This window comes from Erithacus rubecula, assembly GCF_903797595.1.
Source record: "Erithacus rubecula genome assembly, chromosome: 2".
NCBI lineage: Eukaryota > Metazoa > Chordata > Aves > Passeriformes > Muscicapidae > Erithacus > Erithacus rubecula.
Genome location: NC_136685.1, coordinates 50,508,949 through 50,532,288, shown reverse-complemented (window position 1 = coordinate 50,532,288; position 23,340 = coordinate 50,508,949). Strand labels below are relative to the sequence as shown.

The 23,340-nt window shown below is 41.2% G+C and overlaps 2 protein-coding genes and 1 long non-coding RNA gene across 7 annotated transcripts in view; 1 reads left to right on the top strand and 2 right to left on the bottom strand.

Moving 5' to 3' along the window:
* TRMT11 (tRNA methyltransferase 11 homolog) overlaps positions 1 to 10,958 on the bottom strand; it is a 24,125-nt gene extending 13,167 nt beyond the window's left edge. Inside the window, exons 1-7 of one of the 2 annotated variants that reach the window (XM_079298828.1) lie at positions 10,900 to 10,958; positions 7,203 to 7,268; positions 6,416 to 6,489; positions 6,222 to 6,303; positions 6,036 to 6,128; positions 4,877 to 5,011; positions 3,084 to 3,240 (exon numbers count right to left, since the gene is read on the bottom strand). In XM_079298828.1, the coding sequence (XP_079154954.1) occupies positions 3,084 to 3,240; positions 4,877 to 5,011; positions 6,036 to 6,128; positions 6,222 to 6,303; positions 6,416 to 6,453 (505 nt within the window). In that variant the 5' untranslated portion in view covers positions 6,454 to 6,489; positions 7,203 to 7,268; positions 10,900 to 10,958. Of the gene's footprint in view, positions 1 to 3,083; positions 3,241 to 4,876; positions 5,012 to 6,035; positions 6,129 to 6,221; positions 6,304 to 6,415; positions 6,490 to 7,202; positions 7,269 to 8,641; positions 8,854 to 10,899 lie in introns of those variants that run through there. The other variant, XM_079298827.1, reaches the window with a different exon arrangement.
* LOC306798647 lies at positions 8,778 to 17,095 on the top strand. Of its 4 annotated transcripts, XR_013773425.1 has the most exons (4): positions 9,033 to 9,142; positions 10,830 to 10,929; positions 11,249 to 11,558; positions 11,831 to 17,095. It is a non-coding gene; the product is annotated as an uncharacterized lncRNA (long non-coding RNA). The 4 variants fall into 4 exon arrangements; XR_013773424.1 differs by lacking the exon at positions 10,830 to 10,929 and having other exon boundaries at positions 8,778 to 9,142; XR_013773426.1 differs by lacking the exon at positions 9,033 to 9,142 and having other exon boundaries at positions 10,456 to 10,929.
* On the bottom strand, positions 16,793 to 23,340 carry HINT3 (histidine triad nucleotide binding protein 3). The gene is made up of 5 exons (XM_079298829.1): positions 23,112 to 23,340; positions 22,657 to 22,774; positions 21,315 to 21,384; positions 20,435 to 20,561; positions 16,793 to 18,492 (listed from the first exon to the last, which is right to left on the bottom strand). Exons 1-5 carry the CDS (start codon positions 23,256 to 23,258, stop codon positions 18,445 to 18,447), a joined length of 510 nt encoding a protein of 169 aa, XP_079154955.1. The 5' UTR covers positions 23,259 to 23,340; the 3' UTR covers positions 16,793 to 18,444.

Sequence of the window (23,340 nt, the reverse complement as noted above, 5' to 3'; positions counted from 1 at the left end):
TGCAGGAGATCAACAGATACCTGTGAGATCAAGTTATTAATAAAGAGGTCTGTGGCTACAAGCATGGTTTAGAACAGAACAGCAACTGAGAACAATGCTAAGAACTATAGTGATATCAACAGTCCTGCAAAATAAATGGGATACTGCTGCAGGATGAAGGGCTGACAGTGCACAAGCAGGCTGAGGGTGTGACACCAGTTCTCCCATTCACCAGGAGTATGGAAAGAAGCTTCTCAGGTGGCTGCCACTATCCAGAACCACCCACTGAACAACAGCAAATCCCTAATGTACCCTGTGTGAATCAGAAAACTTCTGCACCATATGGTAATGAACTCTACCCAAACCAAAGGTGAGCAAGAACAAAAAAACTTCTAAAATTCCTCTGCTTTTTGTTGTGAAATTCATCAGGGAAAAACAAGGTTACTCACCCCAAAGGAATCACCCATTTCCCTTCTTGGCTGCAATCCCTCAGAACAGATGGGCAGTACATCCAGAGGTCAAGACAAATTTAGCTAGCCCTGACCCCAAGTATGGCATACCACCCAGTCCTACAAAAAAAGTAAGAAGAGAGTCCTTTGCCCACCTAAGAAATTTTTAACCACAGGCAAAAAAAAAAAAAGCTTGGAGATCACCAATTTACAGCTTTTGATAAATCTCAGCTTGTACTAGCTCAATTGTGCTCACACAGAAGGTGCATGGATACTTACATACTCTTACATGGCCAGCCCTCTGGTAAGAGTATGAGACAAACATACAAAGGGTTTATCAGGGAATCAATCTGTCCCTGGTGACTTGCAGCAGAATGATGATGGCACAGAGCTTCATGCCTTTCTATCACACACTATTTCTCCACCTCTTCAGCATTGATAAGGTCTGGTTTTCCAGGATGTCAAATAAAAACATCCTGTCAATTGCAACTATACAGTACTACAAGTATCTTCCAAAAGAACAATCAACAAGATTACTGAGATAACCTGAACTGACTGTCTAGGAGGAAGCACAAAATATTCAGGTAAAAGACTTCATTTATTCCTCTAGAAGCTTCTAGGCCTCCTTCTGCCTTTCTTGAGGAAAGAATATCTAAACATGGATGGAAGTTAAAAACATAGTTTTGATCATTCCAATTCTGCTCAACAACAAAGAGGTGAATCAAGCCTGGTCAAAGAGCACTTTATATTCCAAGGAAAAATGCCAATTCTCCATTCTTACACTAATGTCAAAGATTTGTGATTTGGCTTATGCAGCAAAAACAGTCTGTTTGCAACAAGCAAGCACCATTTTGCAAGGCCATTCTGGTTTGGTACTATTCACTTTTTCAGTGCAAAAAACCAGGCAAAACCACAGCCAGGTAACAAAGCTGCTCCAATAAAGAAACCTGAACAGCTGTTTTTCAAAATGCTCCTTAGATTCTGAATATATATTTTTCCAAACCCATCAGCTCAAAACCACTGCATCCCTCTCAACTCCAAACTACTTCCCAGAAACTGCAATGACAGGGCACTGTTGTATTGACAAGCTTGAAAATCTTCTGAAGGTCCTCAAGAGACAACTGAAATTCCTGGGGTTTACTCAACAGAAGTAAGTGCAAAAGCCACTGCTATTTAGTCATTAATACACTCTTACTGGCAAATGGCATGTCATCCAGTATCTCCAGTGTCCCCTTTAATCTCTAGCTTTTCTATTACAAATATCTAGGCGAAAAACATAAATTAAAATTGTAATTTAAACTACTAGGCAACTTGTTTAAGTTCAATAGGTAACATATATAAAATTCTCCACAACATTTATCTTGAATTTCTATAGCTTCATCATTTTTATGTGATTCTTCTTCTCTCTTTACCGTTCTTTTCTATTTTTTTTCAATTTTCATTCCCAAGAGAAAGGATGCTCTCAGAGAGTTTATTTTGTGATTTAAGTTGGCAGGTTTTATAATAAGACAAAAAGCCATAGACACCAAAATTAAACCAACTGCTAAGAGGTAAGCAGAGGAATTTCCTGAACCTTTCAAAGAACATGCACAAGAAAGAGGAGAAAATTGTGTAAGATATCATTATGCATGAAAAAAATCAGGTCCTATATGAACAAAATTTAAGACAAAAACAGAGTTCACTAAACACCTCTGTTTCTGAAAATACTACATCCATGCTCTTTTTCTATGGGACAGCACCAAACCTGACAGAGCCCAAGAAACATTTGGAAAATGCTCTCAGGCACACGGTGTGACTCTTGGGGTATCTCGTGCAGGGCCAGGAGTAGGACTCTGATGATCCTTGTGAGTTCTTTCACACTCAGGATACTCTATGATTCTATTTTAGGATTCTAGGCCAGAAACACAGCCTTTGCTACATTTTTGAAGAACCTACCATAGGTAGCTTAACACAAAATACTCTGCCATAATTATATGGCACAAGCTGACACAACAGATCAGCTATTTCACATAGAGCTGAGCTCCCCTGAGACAACAAGTACTTTGTGCCATGCACAGCAATGTGTGGAATAAAAGCTCCCCCTCCTGGCTAAGATAAGAAAAGTTCAGCTGGGGAAGGGTATCTTCTGTGAGCAATATTATCCTGCAGAGAGGCTGTAATAGCACAACAAAGTGCTCCTGACAGAATGCTGCCATGACCTGACTATTGCTACATTGTGTTGTACGATCAGGAGTACCCCCAGCATTCCCCGAAGAGCCAGCTCTAAAATGCTGCTCTTTGTAATGTCCTGAAAGTGACTGCAGGAGGAGGTGCTTAGCCAAATTCTAATTCTTGGTCACTTTGAACTTAAGCAGTCCATGACACACATGGATTGGTGTTTAGCTCATGTGGCATGAAGCACAACAGTGAAGACAGACCTTTTAAAAGTGCAAAATAAACTGTGTACATCTTTGGAAGTTGGTCTCCTTCCCCCAAAATCCCATTAATGGTTAACAAACCATTAATTTTATAAATACCATTTTGCCTTTGGTATCATCTTTTCCTATCATAACAAATATCAGTTGGGCACCAGAAGTCATGACACCAGGTAAAAAAAGTGATGTAAGCACTAACACAATCTTCCAGTTTTTCCCATCAGCAAAGAAAAATATATACCTGTTCCAACAAATGGATCATACACAATATCATTGGGTTTTACTCTCCCGTGGTTTGCCATGATGAAAGAGAGGCAGGCATCCATGCTTGTATTTCCAATAAAATGTCTCTTCTTTACACTGTAGGATTCAATGAGTTCTCTTTGGCCATCTGCAATCTGTTGAAACATTTAAAATCCCCATCAGGTCCTGGATACAAGACATAAACAGACACACTAATAAAACTTGCTTAAGTGACACCATCTAAAACCAGGCAACCTCACTTCATAACACATCGCCTTGCTTTCTGATGTCTGAAAATATGACAGACTTCTTTCCAAGCAACAGATATCTTAGTTCAACACCTGGCTATATTCTTCAAGACAGAGGTAAAAAACATACAAACATTTCAGAGAGAAAATTCTTTCAAAGAAATTACAGTTAGAGGAACTTTGCTATTATTCTAAGCATCAGAAAAATTCCTAGCAATTCAGTGTTAAAAGGATTTCAATTATAGAAGAATTAGAAAGGCATGTTAACACACGTGTACACACAAATGCTTAAGGTGATACTGAATTTCTTTCTTCACTGCCATTTCTGTCACACTCAAAAATCTAAATTTAGGATAGTGTTGACAGATGAGATTTTAAGGTAAAAGCAAACAAAAACCAAATGCTAGAACTTTTACATCAGACTTCCAAAGTGCATTGAAGAAGACCAAAGCAATCCAGAACAAAACACATTTGAACACTGTCCAACACTATTCCCCCACCTCTGCTCAGCATCAGTCTTATTGGGTTAACAAAATACACCTGCCTATTTTTTCAAGTTGTTTTACTCATTTTTAAAACCTTAGGAATTCAGAACAGATGGGACAACAGCTGCAATGTTTTGCTGCATTGCCACAAACCAGGGTGCTCACACATTAATCACAGGCAAGGCTAATATTCACAGATCACCCTAAGAGATCACTTGAATCTCTAATTTCCCTGCACGATGACTATAGCTACACAACCTCTGCAGTGGATCTCCCTCCTTCCAGCTGCCCTTGACCCAGAACACTGCAAGCACATATTTCCACCAGTGGCTAGTGTCATTCTGGGAGATATCCTTTGAGGAGCCACTTTTTCCTCACAAAAACATAAAATACCAGATCAAATTTCCTCAGGATGTCCTAATAATGCAGCCAGTATAGAATGCATAGCATAGAGTGCAGGCAAGGACATTTGCAGTGAAGACCACAGATGACAGGCTCCAGACTTGTTTCCTTCTGCACTGTCAGTGTTCCCTTGGGCAGGTACCTGCCTGTGGGCTGGACTCACTGATGTCCAAAGCCTCAGGGATCAGTCTGCACCTTTCCATGGAGCTGCCTGCCCAGATCACTCAAAGCACGTACAGAATGCTCCAGTAAGGCTGATGCCACCCAGCAGGGCCACAAGCCATTTACAGTTCTGTACATCTTTCTGTGTATTTGTAACAGGTGCTTTCAGCTGCAGTTAGGTCCAAAAAAAGGTAACACATCACCCCAGCTGTGCAGCCTCACTGCTTGTGCTGAGTTCTTTCTGTGGATGGCAAGAAAAAGGTATGTTTCCAGACACAACTTCTTTTTTTTTCCACTGCTAAATTGTTCAGTACAGCCACATTTTCCTAGCCACAGTAAGGACACTCAAGACTTGCTTCAGAGTATTATGCAATGACAAATTCAGACAAAGGTATTTTCTCCATTAAAAGTCAAAACACTTTTTACATTTAAACTCAGGTACACTCTCCTGAAAGTACAAGCGTGTAAGAACTGAAGCAAACATGCTCACACACCCATCTACCAAAATACAGATGAATGGGCTCTTCTGGAACATCATTTGGGTTCATTCCATAATCTTCCAAAATCCAAAAGATATGTTCTGGATTCTTTAAATTCACCTTTCCTTTGAATGGCAGAAATTCAAGAGCCTACACAATAAAGAAAAGCACGGTGAGAAATAAAGAGGGTCAATTTGTTTTTTAAAATAGGTAACTTCCCACCCCCCAAGACAAAAAAACAAAAACAAACAAACAGCAAAAAACCCACCATTTCACTTGTGAGAAATGATATATTAGTATTAAAAATTAATTCAAATTTCACTGGATTTTTGAAATGCCTTTCTTCTACACAAAAACAGCTCAAATTACTAAGGATTAGAAATTGGGAACCATAACACTTTTTATTAACAGAGCTCAACTTCAGAGATTAACTGTGCATATTAGTTATGCAATTTTCAAGTTAAGGAATAACAGTGATGAAGAACAATGGGATGTGAAATTTCAGTGATGTGCAGCTACACAGTTACACAGCTACAGCAGTTTACACAGTTAGCATTATTTCATGTACACAATAACTGAACAAACAGGGAGAAATAGCTACTACTAATATAGATAATTTCACTCTCTGTAAATGAAATAAATGGAATAAATAGGTGCCAAAATAGAACATGGAGAGCAGAAACAAACAGCAATTTGGAAAAATTTCCTAAAGGAAACTGATATAGTTAGGAGAAGAACACAAGCACAGACAAGAACATGATGACAGCACACAATCCACAGCTTGCAGCTGAAGTCACTTGTTCCATATTCTGCAACAATAAAAGCTTAATAAGGAGATCAAGTAACAGATTTTCCAAAAATCTAGCACCTAACTCTTGCCATTTGAATCTTATAGTTTCCAGCAACAAGCTTTAGTTTCCCCAGCACACTGGGCTGAAATCAGCAGTGATATTTGATTGGCTTTGTATATGTCTTAAACAGTCAGTTTATACGGAAAATAATTGTGAATTTAGAGAGGATGTTAATTCAGACACAAAAATCTCATTTAGACCTGATAAGAAATAAGCCATAAAATTCCTTAAGATCTTGAAGAAATGTAAATACAGTAATAGCATGGAATAAGAACAACATTAATAGATAAAACTAAACAAAGTTTTCTTAACTGTCTACTTACGTCAATCTTTTTTATCTTCTGTGCTTGGGTCAGTGTTTTATTAAATGTATGAATATGTACTTTGTAAGTAGAGTCTGACTGTAGATATGGAAGCTAGAAAAAAAAAGGCAAAGACACTTTAGTACAGATGCAGTGCTATTCAGTGGGCTTAAGGAAACACATTATCCAGATTCGTTATATGCATACCATCTTGTCTGTTGGATAATTCTTCAAAGATGCATAGAGCTCCCCTGCAGATCTTCCATGGCCCCACAGCTCAAATATAGACCTGAAATTACAAAGTTTTTGAGAGTGCAGTCACACAGAGCAGGGAAAATTTACCATAATAGAACTAATTTCCACTGTATATGTTATTATTTACAAGATGTTTCATCTCTTACTTTGCACATACTGTCCGCTTCATCAGTCCTCTTGCCATCTCTTCTGAAGGAATATTGAGAATCCAAAAGGGAGACTGCAATCAAGAGGAGGCAAGTGAAACAAATACCTAGCTAGAGGATGTCACATGAATTACACAACTATACAATTCTGTTCTATAGAAACAGAACATGCATACTGAAGATTTTTAAAAAATTAATAAAAAAAATACATCTGTTATCTTTAACCATACAGAGAACGTGAGGATAAAATAATTAATTTGAGACAAAACTGTTTACTCAGCTTGAATGCCTCAGAAATTCTCTTATGTATTTAATTTTTCCAACATAACTGACTTGGTAAAATACTGTTAGCTTGATTATTCATCCACTAAAGACTTTGTTACACACAAGCAGTAACTAAACCCCAGTAACACTCTCTGATCAAGCACTGAGACCAGAATCGTATGGCTTCCTAACTGCTCTCCACCTCTGTCTCACTGATTTAGAGGGAAACACCACTTCCAAACTGCTGCTGAGTGATTTCAGGATTTAGTTATCCTAAAAACCAAGGAGCCTCCCAGCAGATGGCACTGCTGGTAAATTAAGACAACCTAAGGTGCAATTTGTGTACCGTTTTTTCAGTTCTCAGTCTCTACTGAAATTGAGAAGTCCTCAGTTTTGGGAAGATTCCCAATTTTCTTAAGAAATTTCAATATTTATTTAGCTACCTACAATTAACAAAAATACTGCAAAGTACATACTTGCATACTATACATACACTCAAGTTAAATATTTGGTCCTCACTTACATTTACACGAATTTCCTGCTCGCCACAGAATTGTCCACCATAAAGAGAGAGCAACGATGCTATTTCCTAAAGTGAAAATATAAAGGTCAGGCATTAGAAAAAGCATGACACAAATTCTAATGCAGATGGTAGACAGGGCATAATGTCACAAGTAAATTCAGATTGTATGTACTGCTCACAAACTGAAAATTAAGATTTCTCTGCTATAAAAACAGCTTTCTCAAAATTCATCGGCAAATGTCAGGAAATTTTCAGTAATCAAACCCCATCATTTTGCTTACTCTCCTTCATCAGGATCTTTACGGCTCAATCCTACACTCTCATAACAATATTCCTCTTACAATATTATCCACTCTCTTCTTAAAATATTTTTCTGACTAGTTCACATAAAAGTGATGTTCCACTAGTAACACTGACCCAGGGTCAGCATCATCAGACCACCTGACCAAAAAAAACCTGTCCTTGTTTGTTCCATTAAGATTTTGACAAATCACATCCCTAACATAGCTCATCACAAAACCGAACAAGCTGAGCTGTCACCAGAAGAAAAGAGAAATGGTTCTGCTTTCTTCAGCAGTTATATCAACCAGGTGTCACCAAAACCTTGGTAATAAAAACTTTCTATGTTACCTACGTATCATCTTCTTTTTACTTCATCCAATGACCTTGCCTAAAGAAAAATCAGGTTGATCATAAAAGGAACTCATGTTCCAGTCCCAAAAAGCAAATAGGAAAAAGCAGTGCACAGAAAAAAAACCTTAATGAAAACAAGGAAAATAAGTGATTCGAGGCACATTAAACATTTTGTAACATTTAACATCGCCGTCGATTGGCACGGCACGGAGCACCGCGGCAGCCCTGGGTTCCTGCTGCAGCGCCGGTGACTCCGCCGGCTCCGGGCGGCACATGGAGAGGCCCTGGCGGGCCCAGGGCAGCACCAGCCGCTCCTGCACCGGGGCACGCCGGCGGGAGCTCACGTACAACTCCAACAAACTTTAAAAGCCACCGAAGACAAAAACTCGAAGCCATTTTTGTAACTCCAGCTTCCGCTTCTCACGTGGAGGGAGCCCCGGGCACTCCGCTGGCAACCTCTCCTAGCGCCAGAGGCTGCGGGAAAGCGAGCGGAAGGAAAGCGCTGCCCTAAAGCCACACGCAGAGACTCTCCGTGAGTCTGGGGCAGGAGGGGAAGAGGGCATCCCTTCCCATAGGACGAGGGGAACGGCGAGGGAAGGGGCGCCGGGCGCTCCGAGCCCCCCGCTCTCCCAGAGAGGGGGGAGATCCGCCGGGCTCTGGCTGCCCCGGCACAGCCGGGGCCGCGCTGGCCGGGAGCGCCCCGGAGGGGACGCGAGGAGAGGGGAGGGGAGGGCACGCCTCACCCGGCCACAGCCCCGGCCACAGCCCCGGCCACAGCCCCGGCCACAGCCCCGCGCAGCGCTCACCGGCAGGCGGAACTCGAGGTGCTCCTGCGCCAGCAGCAGCAAATAGCGCCGCAGCGCCGGGGCCGCCAGCGCCATGTCCGGCCATCGCCCGCCTCCCGCATGCGCCGCCGGCGGGAAGGGCGGGAGCGGCGGGAGGAGCGCGGGAAGGGGCGTGTGGGGAGAGACCCCCGCGGACCCAGCCGCGGACACGGCGCTGCGCGGGCTCTGCAGGAGTTACCCTCATTCCATCTCCTTCTCACCCGCCTTGCAGTCGTGTTTTGGGTGTGCTTTATCACGCATGGCACGTGTCAGTGCAGCAGTGCCTGCGCATGGTTTATAAATAACTCCGCGTACACTGGGGACACGCTCGCTCGGGGGTGTTTCGCTGTCGGGCGGCCTCTCCCGGCCACATTTAAGGACATGGAGCATTAAATAACATTAAGAATTAACAGATGCCAAGGGAGTCGCGTTCCTTTTTCCGTGGGAAGGAGGTCAGCGCCGGCGGCGTGGGCGTCGCAGCAGGTAGAGAAACATTCCCAGGAAAGGGGCACAGGTGTGACGGGCCGAAAAGGGGCAAAAAGGGGTTTGTCCTAAGGATTATGTTTTATTTTAATACCTAGTCTTGATAATTGTAGTTCCGTACTCTGGTCTCCCTATTGTGATGATCTGAAAGGTTCGTCCTATCCAGATTTTGGTAAGTTGGTTATTAGGATCAGGCCAGCTCAGCACCGAACTCACATTGTGTTTTATGTGCTGATTTTGGACAGTTTGGGTTTTTTCGTAGATGGTTAAGGCTTTGCTCATGACCTGTGAGCACTGCACAGGGCACCTTCTTTGTGCATCTTAATCTTATCCTGCAGCTTCTCCAGTTATCCCTTCCTGCAGTGATCAAAAGTGAGGTTACTGTGAAGCTTTAGCCCTGATGATTGTCAAGAAAGCAATCTAAAGCCACCTGGCACCTAAATGTGAGCTTTCCTAGAAGAAAACAGGGGGATGTGGGTGCAGCTTGTTCACCTCAGTAGTTGAGTGCTGAGACCCAGCAATAAAGACATTGCTGAGCTGCTGACAAACCCTTCGAGCTTGAGGTTGCTTACAAAATCTGGGAATTGCTGAGAGAACTTTAGTGGAAGAAGTCTGCTTTTGTTTATCCAATCTGTCTCACTTTAAAATTCTTAGCTGTATTGATTCCATTTTAGAAACACCTTAGAATGGGGTTGTTGGTATTATTTTTAAGCTTAATCTCTTTGAAACTGGCTTTTGCTTACTTTATCTGCACTGCTTTACCTTCGGGGCATCGCTGTCCTCAAAGGTAAATTCCTGTTTTTCACTGATACTGTTTCCTACAGAAGACTTTTACAAAAGCCCTGCTCTTTTCTTGCTTTTGACTTGAGGATCTATGCAAAATCTCCGGCAGTGTATACATGTTGATTTACTTAGTTTGAAAGTGAATGTGCATTACCAAGTAAGATTTGCAGAGTATTTGATTCCGACATAAAAACAAAATGCTTTTCAGATGCTGTGTTTGGAAACAGAACGTGCATTCCTGTAATGCCACTGAGGAGAATCAAGCAGTTTGTTAGTGTGGATGTAGGGAGTCATCATAAAAACATTACGTAACTCTTTAGGGAGGGTAAGGAAGAAAAAAATTACACTTTTTACCTTTCAGGGGAATTTTATATTCACAAAGTGTAATTACTCAACTTGAAATTTGTCCAGGAAGCTACAATTAACTACCTTCCTCTCACAAAAAAAAAAAAAAAAAAAAAAAAAAACAAAACAAAAAAAAAAAAAAAAAAAAAAAAAAAAAAACAAATCAAACAACAATGGTAATATACAACAATCACGAATTTCAATTTAAAAGTGAGACAGACACTATGAATAAAAGGCCATTATTTCATGAGTGCTGTTGCTTATTATTCCTAATTCCCTTCTCTGGCGATCATATTGCTACTCGGTGCTCAATTCATGCACTCTTCTAGACCCAGAGGCAACAGAAGTGTTTTTTGACTGACCTGGAAGTTCTGGAGAAATTTAGGGAGTCCTGTCCCTGCTCATGGGTTCATGTGCAACAGCACCAGCATACGTGTGTGGGCAAATGCCCGTGAAATCTTACCTTTAAACAACAATCGTTTCAAAATACAGAAATACCCAATCTGTAATTCAGCTGTTAAACTCTTCAGAATTTGCATTTCTGTCCATTTCCCCGTAGAAAATCCAGCACTAGTCCTGTGTTTTAACTTCAAATGTCGGTAAAAGTGTCAGCTCTACTTATGTGCTACCTGGAAACTCCGGCTTGCTTATTTCAACAGGTGAACGATGCGACCCAGCGAAGACATGGCTGTGGCACATTCAGATCTCTGTAGGGGTATCCAAGTCCGACCCTAACTCACCAGAATAGCCACGTCCTGCACAGATAGTGCATGATCCAAGCGCGTGGAATGCCATGGGTGGCGGGCAGCGGGTCCCGGGAGCGGTGCGGCGCCTGCAGCTCTGCTGTGGCCGGCAGACATGGCCGAGCAGCACAGCCTTTTAAGGGAGAACAATCTATTCTGCCCTCGTCCTCTGCACTAAATAGGGTGTTGCAGGCAGAGACGCGCTCGCTAACTGGATTTTTACTTCTGCTTGCAGTGCCTGATGAGGAAAATCCCCCCGCTCCCATCATGTTCTGACGTTTCGGCTCCAGATAATACTTTCTGTGTGTAATAAGTCCCACAGTCTGAGGAGGCTTGTCGGCACGGCGTGCCTTTGTCCACCTTTAATCGGGGTCCGGGCAGGAGAGCGGCTCCCACCCCTGGGCACGGGTTGGTGTGGCTGCTGCCGCTCGGGAATGGTGTGCTCTCTCCGCAGCTCCGCCGGCGCTCCATCGGATTGCCTGGGAAGTCAGCAGGGCTGCCGGGTACCAGGATAAAGTTCTTGGAAAGGCGTCATTGCGAGAAGAGTGAGTACTGCACTGAGTGCTGCCCGGAGGCTGCGGGGTTTGTTCGATAACTGCGGGACCGGTGGAGCTCCATGTAAGCATAATTTACTGCCTTGTGGTCCTAAATTACTTCTGAATTTCACCTGAATCACTTTTACTTTCTTCATTGCTGTAGAATTATGAGTGGACTTAAAACCTTCAGATATTTAGCCTCTTTTTCTGCAGCCTTGCATCCCACTCGGGCAAAACTCTTCCAAAAAATGTCAGGCTGATTTGTTGTTTTTCCTTCACAGCTGACAGCGCACACAGGGACCACAGTTAAAGCCAGTCACAGATTCGTTTCCTGCTTGAGTGCCTTAAAACGTTTTCAGAAATGGAAGGAGATAAAGGGCAAGGTGCTAAAGCTACCAGTGCAGTGGGTGACCTGAGGAGAAGCTGGCAGACGTGGGCAGAGGATCACATTGAGTATCAGAGGAAGAATCCCTTCAGCAGCGACGACAGGCTTGCAGCTAAACCTGCGCATACTCACAGAGGAGATCCTACCTACGGGAGACCCCCCGAAGGGTCTCGGACAGAGCAGAGAGGGAAAGATGCTCACTCACACGTGGGTAGGGAAGTAGAAGAGCTGTGCTTGGTCATCAGAAGAACTGGAGAGGTGGGAGAAGATGGACACGTGAGTGTGACATTCGGGCAGCTGTTTGAAACATATGTGACTATTTCCAATAAGGTAGTGGGAATCTTGTTAAGAGCCAGGAAACACGGTCTGGTTCATTTTGAAGGCGAAATGCTTTGGCAAGGAAAAGATGATGATGTGGTCATCACTTTACTACAATAAGGCTTTGTCCTGGGATGAACTTTGCTGCATGGTTCTACTTGGAGAATCTAGATACCATCTTCACAGGTTTTGCTTACAGAATTTCAGCTCAGCTACCTACTGGGATGCAAGCAGGAGGAGAAATGGGCAAGAGGATAAAGCATATTTTTGTAAAAATGGTAGAGATTTGGACAGAAATCACAGATTATGAGCTACTCCATCATGGTGACATTGGATTGTCCTTATTATCATCTGCTACCAAGTATATAAGAGTTCTTCAAATAACTCTGCTGGCCTACTGCTTTTAGGTTACTGAAAGTAAAAATTATTAACTTGCTATCCTACAACACTGATTCCTGCAGATTGTGAAATACTTACTGCGTGGGAGAATGGGATTTGTAAAACGTGGAATTGAAAACTCCTGTGGGAATTCATGTATTTCTTCAAACAAAGAGCCTGGTATACAGCAAAAGTTTAGATTCAATCTCACATGGTTACACCGAATAAATGGAAGTTATTTTCATGAACTAGTTGGAAATTCCCAAACTTACAAAAATGTCACAGCAAGGATACTTGATGGTTGCTAAATTAGCTGCATTTTGCTTGGATATGGACAATTGCACTAATTCTGGTATTTATTAGCCTAATCTTACAATCCTATCTTCTCTTGTTCTTTTTGTTTTCTATCTCACACCATTTTTACTTTTTCTGTTTTTCTAACACTTAAGAAATCCACAAAGCTCTGCAGCCTTTTTGGTGAATTCAGCTTATACCCCTTCACAGAAGGTATGGTGCCACAATGCAAAGATTCAAAAATCATCAGAAACTCTGTACAGGGGCACCTGTGTATTCATTAGGAGAAAAAAAGGCTCTTCTTTCACCAAAATGTTTTTTATAAGAGAAGAGTAGAGATACTGTAGTATCAAATGCATAAATGAATAACTCATCTACCTGCTTTCACAGCACAGTTGTGAGCTCTTCAGAAAGAAAAATAAAGGATTGGTTATATAAAGTAGTTGTAATAGTGCTATGAAAAATATTCAGAAGCTGTATTTACAATAGTTCCCACCAGTGAAGCTGTATAATTAGAAATCCAAAGTTCTATTTTTTAGCAGTGCAAACAGAAGATTCTGTGTGGTGTTAACTACATTACTTGACGAGTCTTTAAAGAAAGACACTGTCTTGCATTCAAAAGGATATTAAAATTTAATATAAATTAGGAACTTGATAAAAGTGATATGCAATTTTATGCTATTTATATAAATGACCTTCTGTTGCAAAAAGCCTAAAAGAATAGGGTTTTGATGTTTTCACCCAGTGAGGATTTGCACCAAACTAAGTCTTTGGCTGAGGATTTCATTATTACCCTGCCTCCTTTCTTTTCCAGTGAAAGAACAATGAAAAGAGGAAAAAAAAAAATTAATATGCTAAAATAAGTATATTTGGGGAAGTGGGCAATCAAATGCAGGTAGAGAATGGGTTTTAATCCCCACATTTTAGCACATTGGAAAAGGGGGAATATGTGCTGCACCAGGCATTGTTGGTGTGTTCCCTTAGATTTCAAACCTATTGCTTCCCTAAACAGATCTACATCTTGCAGCTGGAAAAGAAAACATGTGGTTTGTGAACTTAACATATTTAAAATGCTTTGTTCTTTTTGGAAAAATATTTCTTGCCAAATAACATGAGCACACCTCACAGTACTTTGGCTCGTGTTAGAGGAAGTCTTTACATGCATTCAGATTTCAACACAAATTGAGCTTTTTATAGAGCAGATATGAAACGATTTTGTTCAATTCTAAGGATTCTGAAATCCACTCAGTTCTGCTGTAGTGTTAGTTCATAACTTGCAGGAAGCAGCATTGGGCACTTCAAATATCACCAGCTGACTAGAGGGATGGCACTATCAAGAAAAACAATACATTGCTGGACATTGTACAGATAATTCATCACAAGACACACGTGAGGCAGCATGTAGCCTGAGCACTGTAAGATGCAAGTCCAGCTCACATAAATTTACTAGATTGTAATTAAGGCTGCCTCAAATGGTTAAATATCAGCAGTCCAGGCTGTCACTGCCACGTAAGTGGTAGATGCTTGAGCACATCTATAAGCACTTTAAGTACACCTCTGATCAAAACAGAAGCAGAGCAAACCCTTAATGACATGGTCTTACCTACTTTGTAAGCAACAAAAAAAAAGCTTGCTCTATTATTATATTTGTAATAGAACCAAGGATTAGTATATAACAAAACTACTATTTATAGAGGGATTTTTTTTAAACAGTTACAGAGCCACGTTTCCAACCTGCCAGCTTTAGATGAGCATTCTGGAAAGCGTGACTGAAATCTGTGTGCCCATGCAATGATTATAAACACCAAGCTGCCAAACTGGCTCAGCACATAGGTTGAAAAATCCAGTCTTGTGCTTCCAGCAATAGCCAGTATTTTAAAAAAAGACTAAAAGATAGATAATAGAACTGGTCAGCTTGCCCACTGGTACAGTCTAGAATAAAAAATTACTCCTGAAGCCTGTATAGTCATGAATGCATCTTATCTAATGTGCATGACTCAGTTTAGCTACAAGTTTTACAAAATTATGCTTCATCTGTGATTAGATTAACATCAACAGATGAAATAGGAATTTAAACTTTTCAACATGCAACTTTTTCTTTTTTTCAGCAGGCTCCCATTAGAGTAAATTAAACAGATTTTATTAAATTATTTTTTGCAAAACTTGTAGCATGTGGTTTTAGTATTGCAGATTATTTGGAGTAGTAAGTAAACCCCAACCTTTTAAAAGGTGTTCTTGCCCTACTAAGCACCTTTCAGCTGTTTAAATCTCTCCTAAACTTTACTTTATGACAGATCAGCTCGGTGGTCTTTCCTCTCCTTCCATTTGAAGCCTGTAAACTCTGCATCTGTTCTGGACCTGTATTATCATATAGGGATTATCTGTGGTTTTGTCAAACACTGAAGGCACTGTCACTATTTCAATAAATGTTGCACATTAGTTTGAAATGAGAAGTTTTTATGCAGCATTTTATTGTTTAGAAGTGTCTCAAATTTCAAATACAATTTTTACTGGTTTGCTCCCATTCTCCTACTTTTATTTACAACTCACACTTAAAAAAAGACTTTGGAATAATCTGAGGAGTTGTTGCCAATTTAAGCACCATTTCTTTTTATTTTAAACAGCATTTTATGTGTATCTGTTTCATCCTTTCAGCATAAAAGCATTATTCTCTGGGTTCGTGTTAGGTTGGGAGTTTATGTAAAACAATTGAGCAAAACAGTACAAATCAAGCTTTGTCATTCCTAAACATGAGGTCAAAAAAGCAGCTTTTCTCAAGACTAATGCTGGATCAAAGAACAGAGCCAGCAGCAGTGGCTAAACAACTTTCCTTTGCTTCTCCAGGCTCTTGGAGAGTAAGAGCTTCTGAGTTCATGCTCCTTATTGATCTTTGCTCCTTGGAGAGCTCTCCAGATGATTTCTGAAGTTTTAAAATTACTAAAAGCTTCTGTAGAAGACAGTGACAAAGTTAATAAGATCTGCTCACTGTCTCTTCCAAGAGCTAGCCAGTAATTCAGGAACATACTGTAGTATTAGGTTAGGCTTTTCACAAAGTATTTCTTCACCTAATTAAAAAAATTATCTGCAGAGTCCAAGAATGCTTGTCAATGCAGAAGGAAAACAGACCACAGTTCTGTGCTGAAAAACACTAACGAGAGGCTGAGCATTCCTCTCAGTAATTAGTGTGCCTGTTTAATGCTTTGCTGTTTCAGCTGTTTTGAGGCCTGTCTGTTGCTGTGAGGGAAAACGGGATTTCCCCATCTTTCTCATCAGCAAAACCCTGGTACCTAGATTTTTACCTGTCCAGTCCTGTCATTAGTGGGGTCCTTCTCCAAAGTTAAGATATAAAAGTTGGCCTTTGTGCTTTCACATTCATTTGGCAATGTACAGAGTGTAGCTGGGATGGAGGTAACTTCCTTCAGAGCATCCCAGGTTTTGGGTGTGACTGGAAGTGCTGGTAACACAGCAGTTCTGGTGATTGCTGAGCAGTGTGTGTACAATGTCAGGGCCTTCTTTCTCCTGCTCACCTCTGCAGCGGGCAAAAAGCTTGGAGAGAGCACAACCTGCACACCTGACACAGACTGGCCAGCAGGGATATTCCATGACATATAAAGTCTGGAATAAAAGCTGAAGAGGGGGCTTACTTTGGGGGGGTGGAGGCCATTGCTACTGCCCTGCCTGTGGGAGGTCATGAGTAATTACCTTTGCTTTTTTCTTCCTCTTTCCTTCACATATTAATCTCAACTCATGAGGTTTTTTTCATTTTGTTCTTTCTGTTTTCCCACCCCACTGGGTTAAGGGATGAAGAGTGAGCAAAGGGCTATCTAGGGTCCACTCCCACAGTCAACTATTCCAGTGCAATGGAAAATCATCCCAAGATTAGCATTTATTAATCCTTTCTGACAACATTTCATGTTGATATTTTAAATATTACATTACACGTCACAGTTCAGAACAGTTACATAAATTAATTACAGATCAGAACACATACACAGGATTAACTCTTGAAAATCCTTAATGTTCAGGTGTTTCACTAAGTTAGGAGCCAGCTAAAACCTCTTTATCTATTGCACAGTCAGAATTTGGTGGCTTTAATCCACATTTTTCCTATGAAATATAACAAATTAAAATCCTAAAGGGCTGTAGATGACATGTGAGTGCCCACTAATAAGGATAACAAGATATTAGGAAGAAGATCTTTGAGACAGAGGGGTGTAAACTCTGCCAGGTAGAAAATGCAGTTCTTCAGAAGGGTGCAGACTCTGAAGTACTGTAAGAATATTACAACACATGTCACTAAGGCAACAGGTGCTGGATCCGTGGAAAACACAGAGTGTTATGTTCAGGTGCAACAGACAATCTTACCTCAGATGCATCTGAATGCATCAGGCAAGGACACTTGGTTAGTTCGGCACCAAGACAAGCTCTGTGAACACAGAAAATCCACCCCATGTGTTCTGGAGTTTTAACTTGCCAAACAGTCTGCCTTACTATGGTACTGAAAAACAAGTGCTAGCATTCCTGATTGGAGTCATGCAGCAAAGGCAAATGTTCAGCAGGTTCCTTAAGCAACTTGGCATGTTCCAATTTTGGGCTGAGTCCCTGCTATCCCAAAGTCAAATCACATTGCTCTTATGTAAGTCTGACACACACACGCATTTCAGACCAGCTTCTCTTATGACTTCAATTAGAACCCAAATTTGGCCAAGGCATTAGTAATCTGCAAGGGACTTCCAGTGAGAATAAGATCAGAAAATCTGGATTTTTCTATCTACTGCCATGCAGAAGAGCAGTATACTAAATCCATTCTTCTGAACTCTTCACATTCTTTGTAAACATACAGTAACTAATTTCAAACATTTTGCATGTAAGAAGGAAAAAAAAATCTTTAGGTCTATTTACACATAAACTATATTCTATGTTATACAGCATTATCACATTTTGGACACGTGTTCATGTTTAATGTGTCACTGTGATGCAAACAAATCAGGTAACATTGGAGTAGTTTAGCACCAGAAAGTCAGTACTGTACTTCCAGCCATGTACCTACTCACCACTAGGCATAAGTAACATATCATACAAATGCAGATGGGAAAAAATGTTTGAAATGTTACCTGCAATCCCAGAAAAAATACACCTTGAAAATGAAAGTTTGATTCTGCAACAAATACTCCCTTTGGCTTCATTCATATGCTGTTGTAACTCGTTGCCTTGGTTGCAATACATTCTGCTGCTACAGTTTGCCTTTTAATAGGAAGAGTTCTCTGCCTGTGTGCATGTGTGTGTGTATTATGTATGTATCTACACAAATATAAAATTATAACTAAAATAAATCATGCTATTGCCAGGGAAGTATACTGACATATCCAAATCGAAAAATTAGGTTAGCAGCTACAAATTCTGTGTGTACTTCCTCATAAGGAACTAAAGCTTTTTTTAACCTGGGATATTATTGGCAACATCAAACTGTGCAACCTTAAATCGGAGCTCAAAGACCAAACTGGCTGACAACACAAGCTTTCAACTGGCAGCATTTTCAGTTTGCAGTCTCTCGATCAGTTGTTCAGCCTGTGAAAGAGAGAAAGCAATGCATTAACTGCACAGTGGGCCTTCAGATTACTGAAAATTCCATTTTAAAAACAGTGATATTAACAGAGCATTTGTTTTTCACTTCTACAGATAAAGTGTACAGGAGAAGCAGAATACAATTCCTTTCAACAGCAGACTCTCAGTTTCCACCAAACACTCATGAGGTGATCAGGAGAGGAAACATAACCTACAGAGATCAAAGTTTTGAGCAAATAAATAGCAGATCTCTTAAAGCAGTGTGACTTCAGAGACCTCAGAAGAGACTTCAGAGACCACAGCAGTGCTCAGAACAACCAAGTGGTGAGACCTGGGATTCTCTGTGAGCCACTCCAGAACAGTGTGTTATGACCTCTGATCACCAACCCAGCTGCACCATCAGCCACAAACACTGCTGAGGGACAGAGGGCGTTCATGTGTGTGGCTCCTGCATGAGCTACAACCTCGTCCTTTGGTCACATCACTGCACCAACACATACTTTTGTCACCATACATGGCCATTTATGCATCATGGGGGCAGCTGTACCTTGTACAGTTTTTGTTAAAGCACCACCTCACAGAGCTCTCAGGAAGGCTCAGGGCAGGAGGAAGTCTGCCAAAAAGCAGGCCAGATTGGGCACGTGAAGGCTAATGGGCACTTCTGAAATAGATCAGTTTACTGTCAGCCTTTGCTTTTCTTTGCCATCCTACTGAATTAATATTTTAATTTGATCTAGTGCTTGAGGCTTTATTAAGATTTCCAAAGAAAGTACATTACAAGGTGGAAAGCTCAAGTTTGGCGTATTTTAAATGCAGAGGGTAAAAATGCAATCATCTATTTCAGGTAGGAGCAACTCAACAGGACTTCAGTAGTTACTGCAGTTTATTTACAGATAAAGCTACATAAAGCATGCAGCAACTGAAAATTATAGGAGCTGAATCCTGTTTTGCATTCTTAAACAAGTACCACATTCAAGACACTATAATTAAAAACAAACAAACAAACAAAACCACCACCACCCCAAGAACATTTTCCAGCCTGAGCGCAGGGCAAAATACAAAAGTGCATCCATACTGGACAACCAGTACGGATCTGCCTCAACTAATCCAAGATAATAAGCAGTAAAACTAGACAGCTATATGTATTTGAGAAACAAATATTTCTAAGATGCTCCATAACACAATAGACATAGCTGCCTTTTGGAGCTAGGAGTGAACTTCAGCAAGGTCCCACTGTGAAGAAGACGTGTTTCTTCTCTTTAAGGAAGAAGCTGTTAATATTCTTTAGATGAGACAGACTTTTTCAGCAACTTTGATTTGGGGCTGTGCAAAGATACCAGGATGCTGCAGCTACCTTGCAAGGACAGGTGCTTTGCTATATCAAAGCACTAAGTGTGAGGTTTATACTTCTAGAGAGAGAATTTCAAAGTGCTTTAGTCAGTGTCAGTTTGCTAATCTCTACTGACATAAATAAATACAAACAATGTTTGTGTAAAGCAGGCACTAGGGTTTAGTCTAAAGATGACAAGATGAGAAAAACCACATGAAGTGATAAATGCAGTCATTAGGTGATATGTTTACATGGAATTAACCAGGTTATGCGCAAAACAGTCCATCACATTTGAATATAGCCTTTCATATTACAACCCAAGAATTTACCAAGTGTCCACAGAAGCACAACACAGAGCCTGAGCTTCAGGCAAGATCCAGAACTAACCTTCTCTTTGCTGTTAGTTACTAGCACTCCATTCCCCTTAATGAGCATAAACATTAAGGTTTAACTTTTAGTTTTTCTTAATTAATGCAAAGTAAACATAACTTAGGATTAAAGCAACACCACAAATAATCAGTCAGAGAATTCCTGGACACAGGTAAAAGGTTAGAAAGGCATGGCATTTTCAGCTCACTGAAAACCTATGGCAAAGCTCACCTGCATTACACTTACCGTGATAAACCAGTAGGAATTGATTCTGTAGTAGATCCTGGAAAGGAACCCCAGCTGACTGGCTGGGGCCAGGACGTGAAGGTGCAAGTGGGCTATCGAGCAGAACGGAGGCCAGTGAAAACCCATTCTTCAGAAAAGGAAAAGAAGACAGTGATGATGGCAATTCAAGAAGAAGAGGAACATCACAGGCTATTTAACATGATGCACAAAACTTTCGTTGTGCATAAAAGCAAGAACAAAAACATTCCCTTTCATTATACCACAAAAACCTCTTCAAAAGTTCATCAATGTCCTCCTTCACATCTCTGTATTTAAGACACATGTTTAACAGAAAGATTTAAAAAGTATCTTAAATGTATCCTATCTGATTTTCAGCTGGAAAGCCAACTATCAATTTTAATCATGAAGACCTAGCTCCCAGTTTCTCTACAGTGCTTAAATTATGTTACAGTTTATTTCAGCTATAAAGGGCCTTAAACTGAAGTGTCCAGCACCAAAATCCAGTGAATTCTGGTATGACTGAAACACAAGGTAGTGCCCTGCTTCACTAGACTGACGTTTACCCCTCTTCTTGCATCTTGGATTTAGAGCATATTTACAGCACATAATGAAAGAGCAGCCTCTTTGGTAAGTTATACTCCAAGATGTGCTCAAGAAAGAACCTCAGAGTTAGGACCCAATTTGTGCCAGAACTTTTTCAGAAAAAAAAAAGTTTATATTCAGTGCCAGCAGATTTTAATCGAGAATTCATGCAATAAGTGCAATATAGACCTGATTTCTCCCATAAATCACAGTGCAGGTTCTGTCACCATCTCTAAAGTAGCATTCTGAAAAGTAAAAAACACACTCAACAGGAAGATGGAAGGTTCCTATTACATACCTTACATCACTCAAGTCATTAAAATTGTTCTTCTGGAGAACAGCTTTTCCAACTTCCATCATTCTCTTCACTATTAAAACACAAATAAAGTTCATTTTAAAAAGGTATTCTTAAGAATATTAACTTCAACAGACTAATCTACACTGAGATCCCAAACATGGGTTTTTCAAAATATAAACACTGTAACTACTCCTAGTCAAACAAAAGACAATCAAGAGAGTGTGTGCAATTATTTACTTGAAAATTAACACTGATACCAACTTCCACACCTGCAATGCTTTCCAGTGTGATATTATTATAAGAACTTTGGCCAAAGCCATGCTATCACCACACCCTTATTAAAAAACCTAGCAAATACTGATTGGTCAGAATGATGACTTTACACTAATTCCAGTGTTGTAGCTGGAAGGACACAGCTACAGGACTTTGATCTCCAGGTCCTGTGAAGCCTGGAGTGCATTCCAGAGACGGTGCATAAATCAAAATCAAATTGTCAGTCTTATTACTAGCACACAGTTTCATTATCATTGAACAGGGCAGAAAACCCAATACAAAAACTCAAGGCAGAAGTCAGAGGAATTGCCTTGAAGCCAAACACATACAGAAACTTTTTTTCTGCAGAAAACCACCTTATATTTACAAGAGAAATACAGTGATGCAAGATTTGCCAAATGCAACTATAATTCTTTTCTTGCATCACCTGTAAATTTCCCTAAGGTTGAATTTCTTCATGGCTGCAGCTCCTTCTGTTACTCAACACACTTAGCTAGGCATATCTTGTGAAACTAATTCCAGGACAATGTCTTCTTAAGAGGAAAAAGAACAAAATAAGCCTAGCAATAAATAATGGCTTCAACATTTCAGATTTTTTTTTTCAACATTTTTTAAAGTTAATTAAAATACTATTTCCCTTTTTCATCTGTCACTCCCTTTTTCCTGTGTATGTAATGCAGCACTTACCTGGAAGTACACACTTTATAAGATTCTGCTGTGAGCTTTTAAAATTAAATATGCATATCTAAGAAAATGCAATGAAGCAGCACATAAATGCTTTAAAAGTAAAGTTGTACTTCCAACAAAGTGCAGAGGCACCTATACTCCATGCAACCTGCAATGCTTTTCCAGAACTGAAAAAAAAAAAAAAAAAAAAAAAAAAAAAAAAGGTGCCATTCTAGACCAGCACATAGAAATTCCCAGAAACGGTAAGTCCCTATCTACACTCACTCACATCAGCTATTTCCATGTTTACAAATGTGCCCAAAGTTGTAATTTCCTTGACAACCCCCTATTTCAGGCCGTGAACAGCGATTTTCCTTTAGGCGAAGCACACTTGCAGCCTTACCTAGCGGTATGTGCTCTGTCTTCAGCGTTTTGCAGTTTCCCATGTGCTTCACGGGCACCACCAGGTAGTGGTGGGGGGCACCGGGTTTTATATCTCTGAAGCAAACAAGGTCTTCATCCTAAAAAAAGATGTGAACGTTTTAAAGTGAATCAGGACGAGGATACTAGCACAGAGCAGGTAACAGTGTCAATATTCCCCATATGGACGCGATACCAAATGTCATGATTGAGGGGACTGGCAACAAAAGCTGAGGGTTTTTTGGAGGCGCGGTGCGCGTCCGCTGCTGACCTTCCCTAGCCAGGATTCCTCGGGCCAGCCCTGAGCCGCCGGGGCCGTGCCGGTATTTAGGGAAGGCACGGTGCCCTCCGTCAGGCCATGCTCCCCCGCTCTGCCGCCGCCGCCCAGCCCGGGCCGACCCGTGAGGGAGCGGGAAGGAGGCGGCGCCCCTCACCCACCTCGCAGTGCAGCAGTGCCGTGCCCAGCTCCTCCCGGCGGGCGATCCTGCAGAACACGCACTTCCCGTCGTAGCCATCGCGGCCGCCATTCCCGCCTTCGCTCCCCTCAGCGGCGGCGGCAGCGCCCGCGGCCTCAGGCCCAGCCATGGCCCCGCTCCCGCTCTGTCCCTGTTCCGCTGCCGGCCCCGCCCGCAGCCCGCGCCCCGCCCGCCGGGGGAGGAGCCCCGGC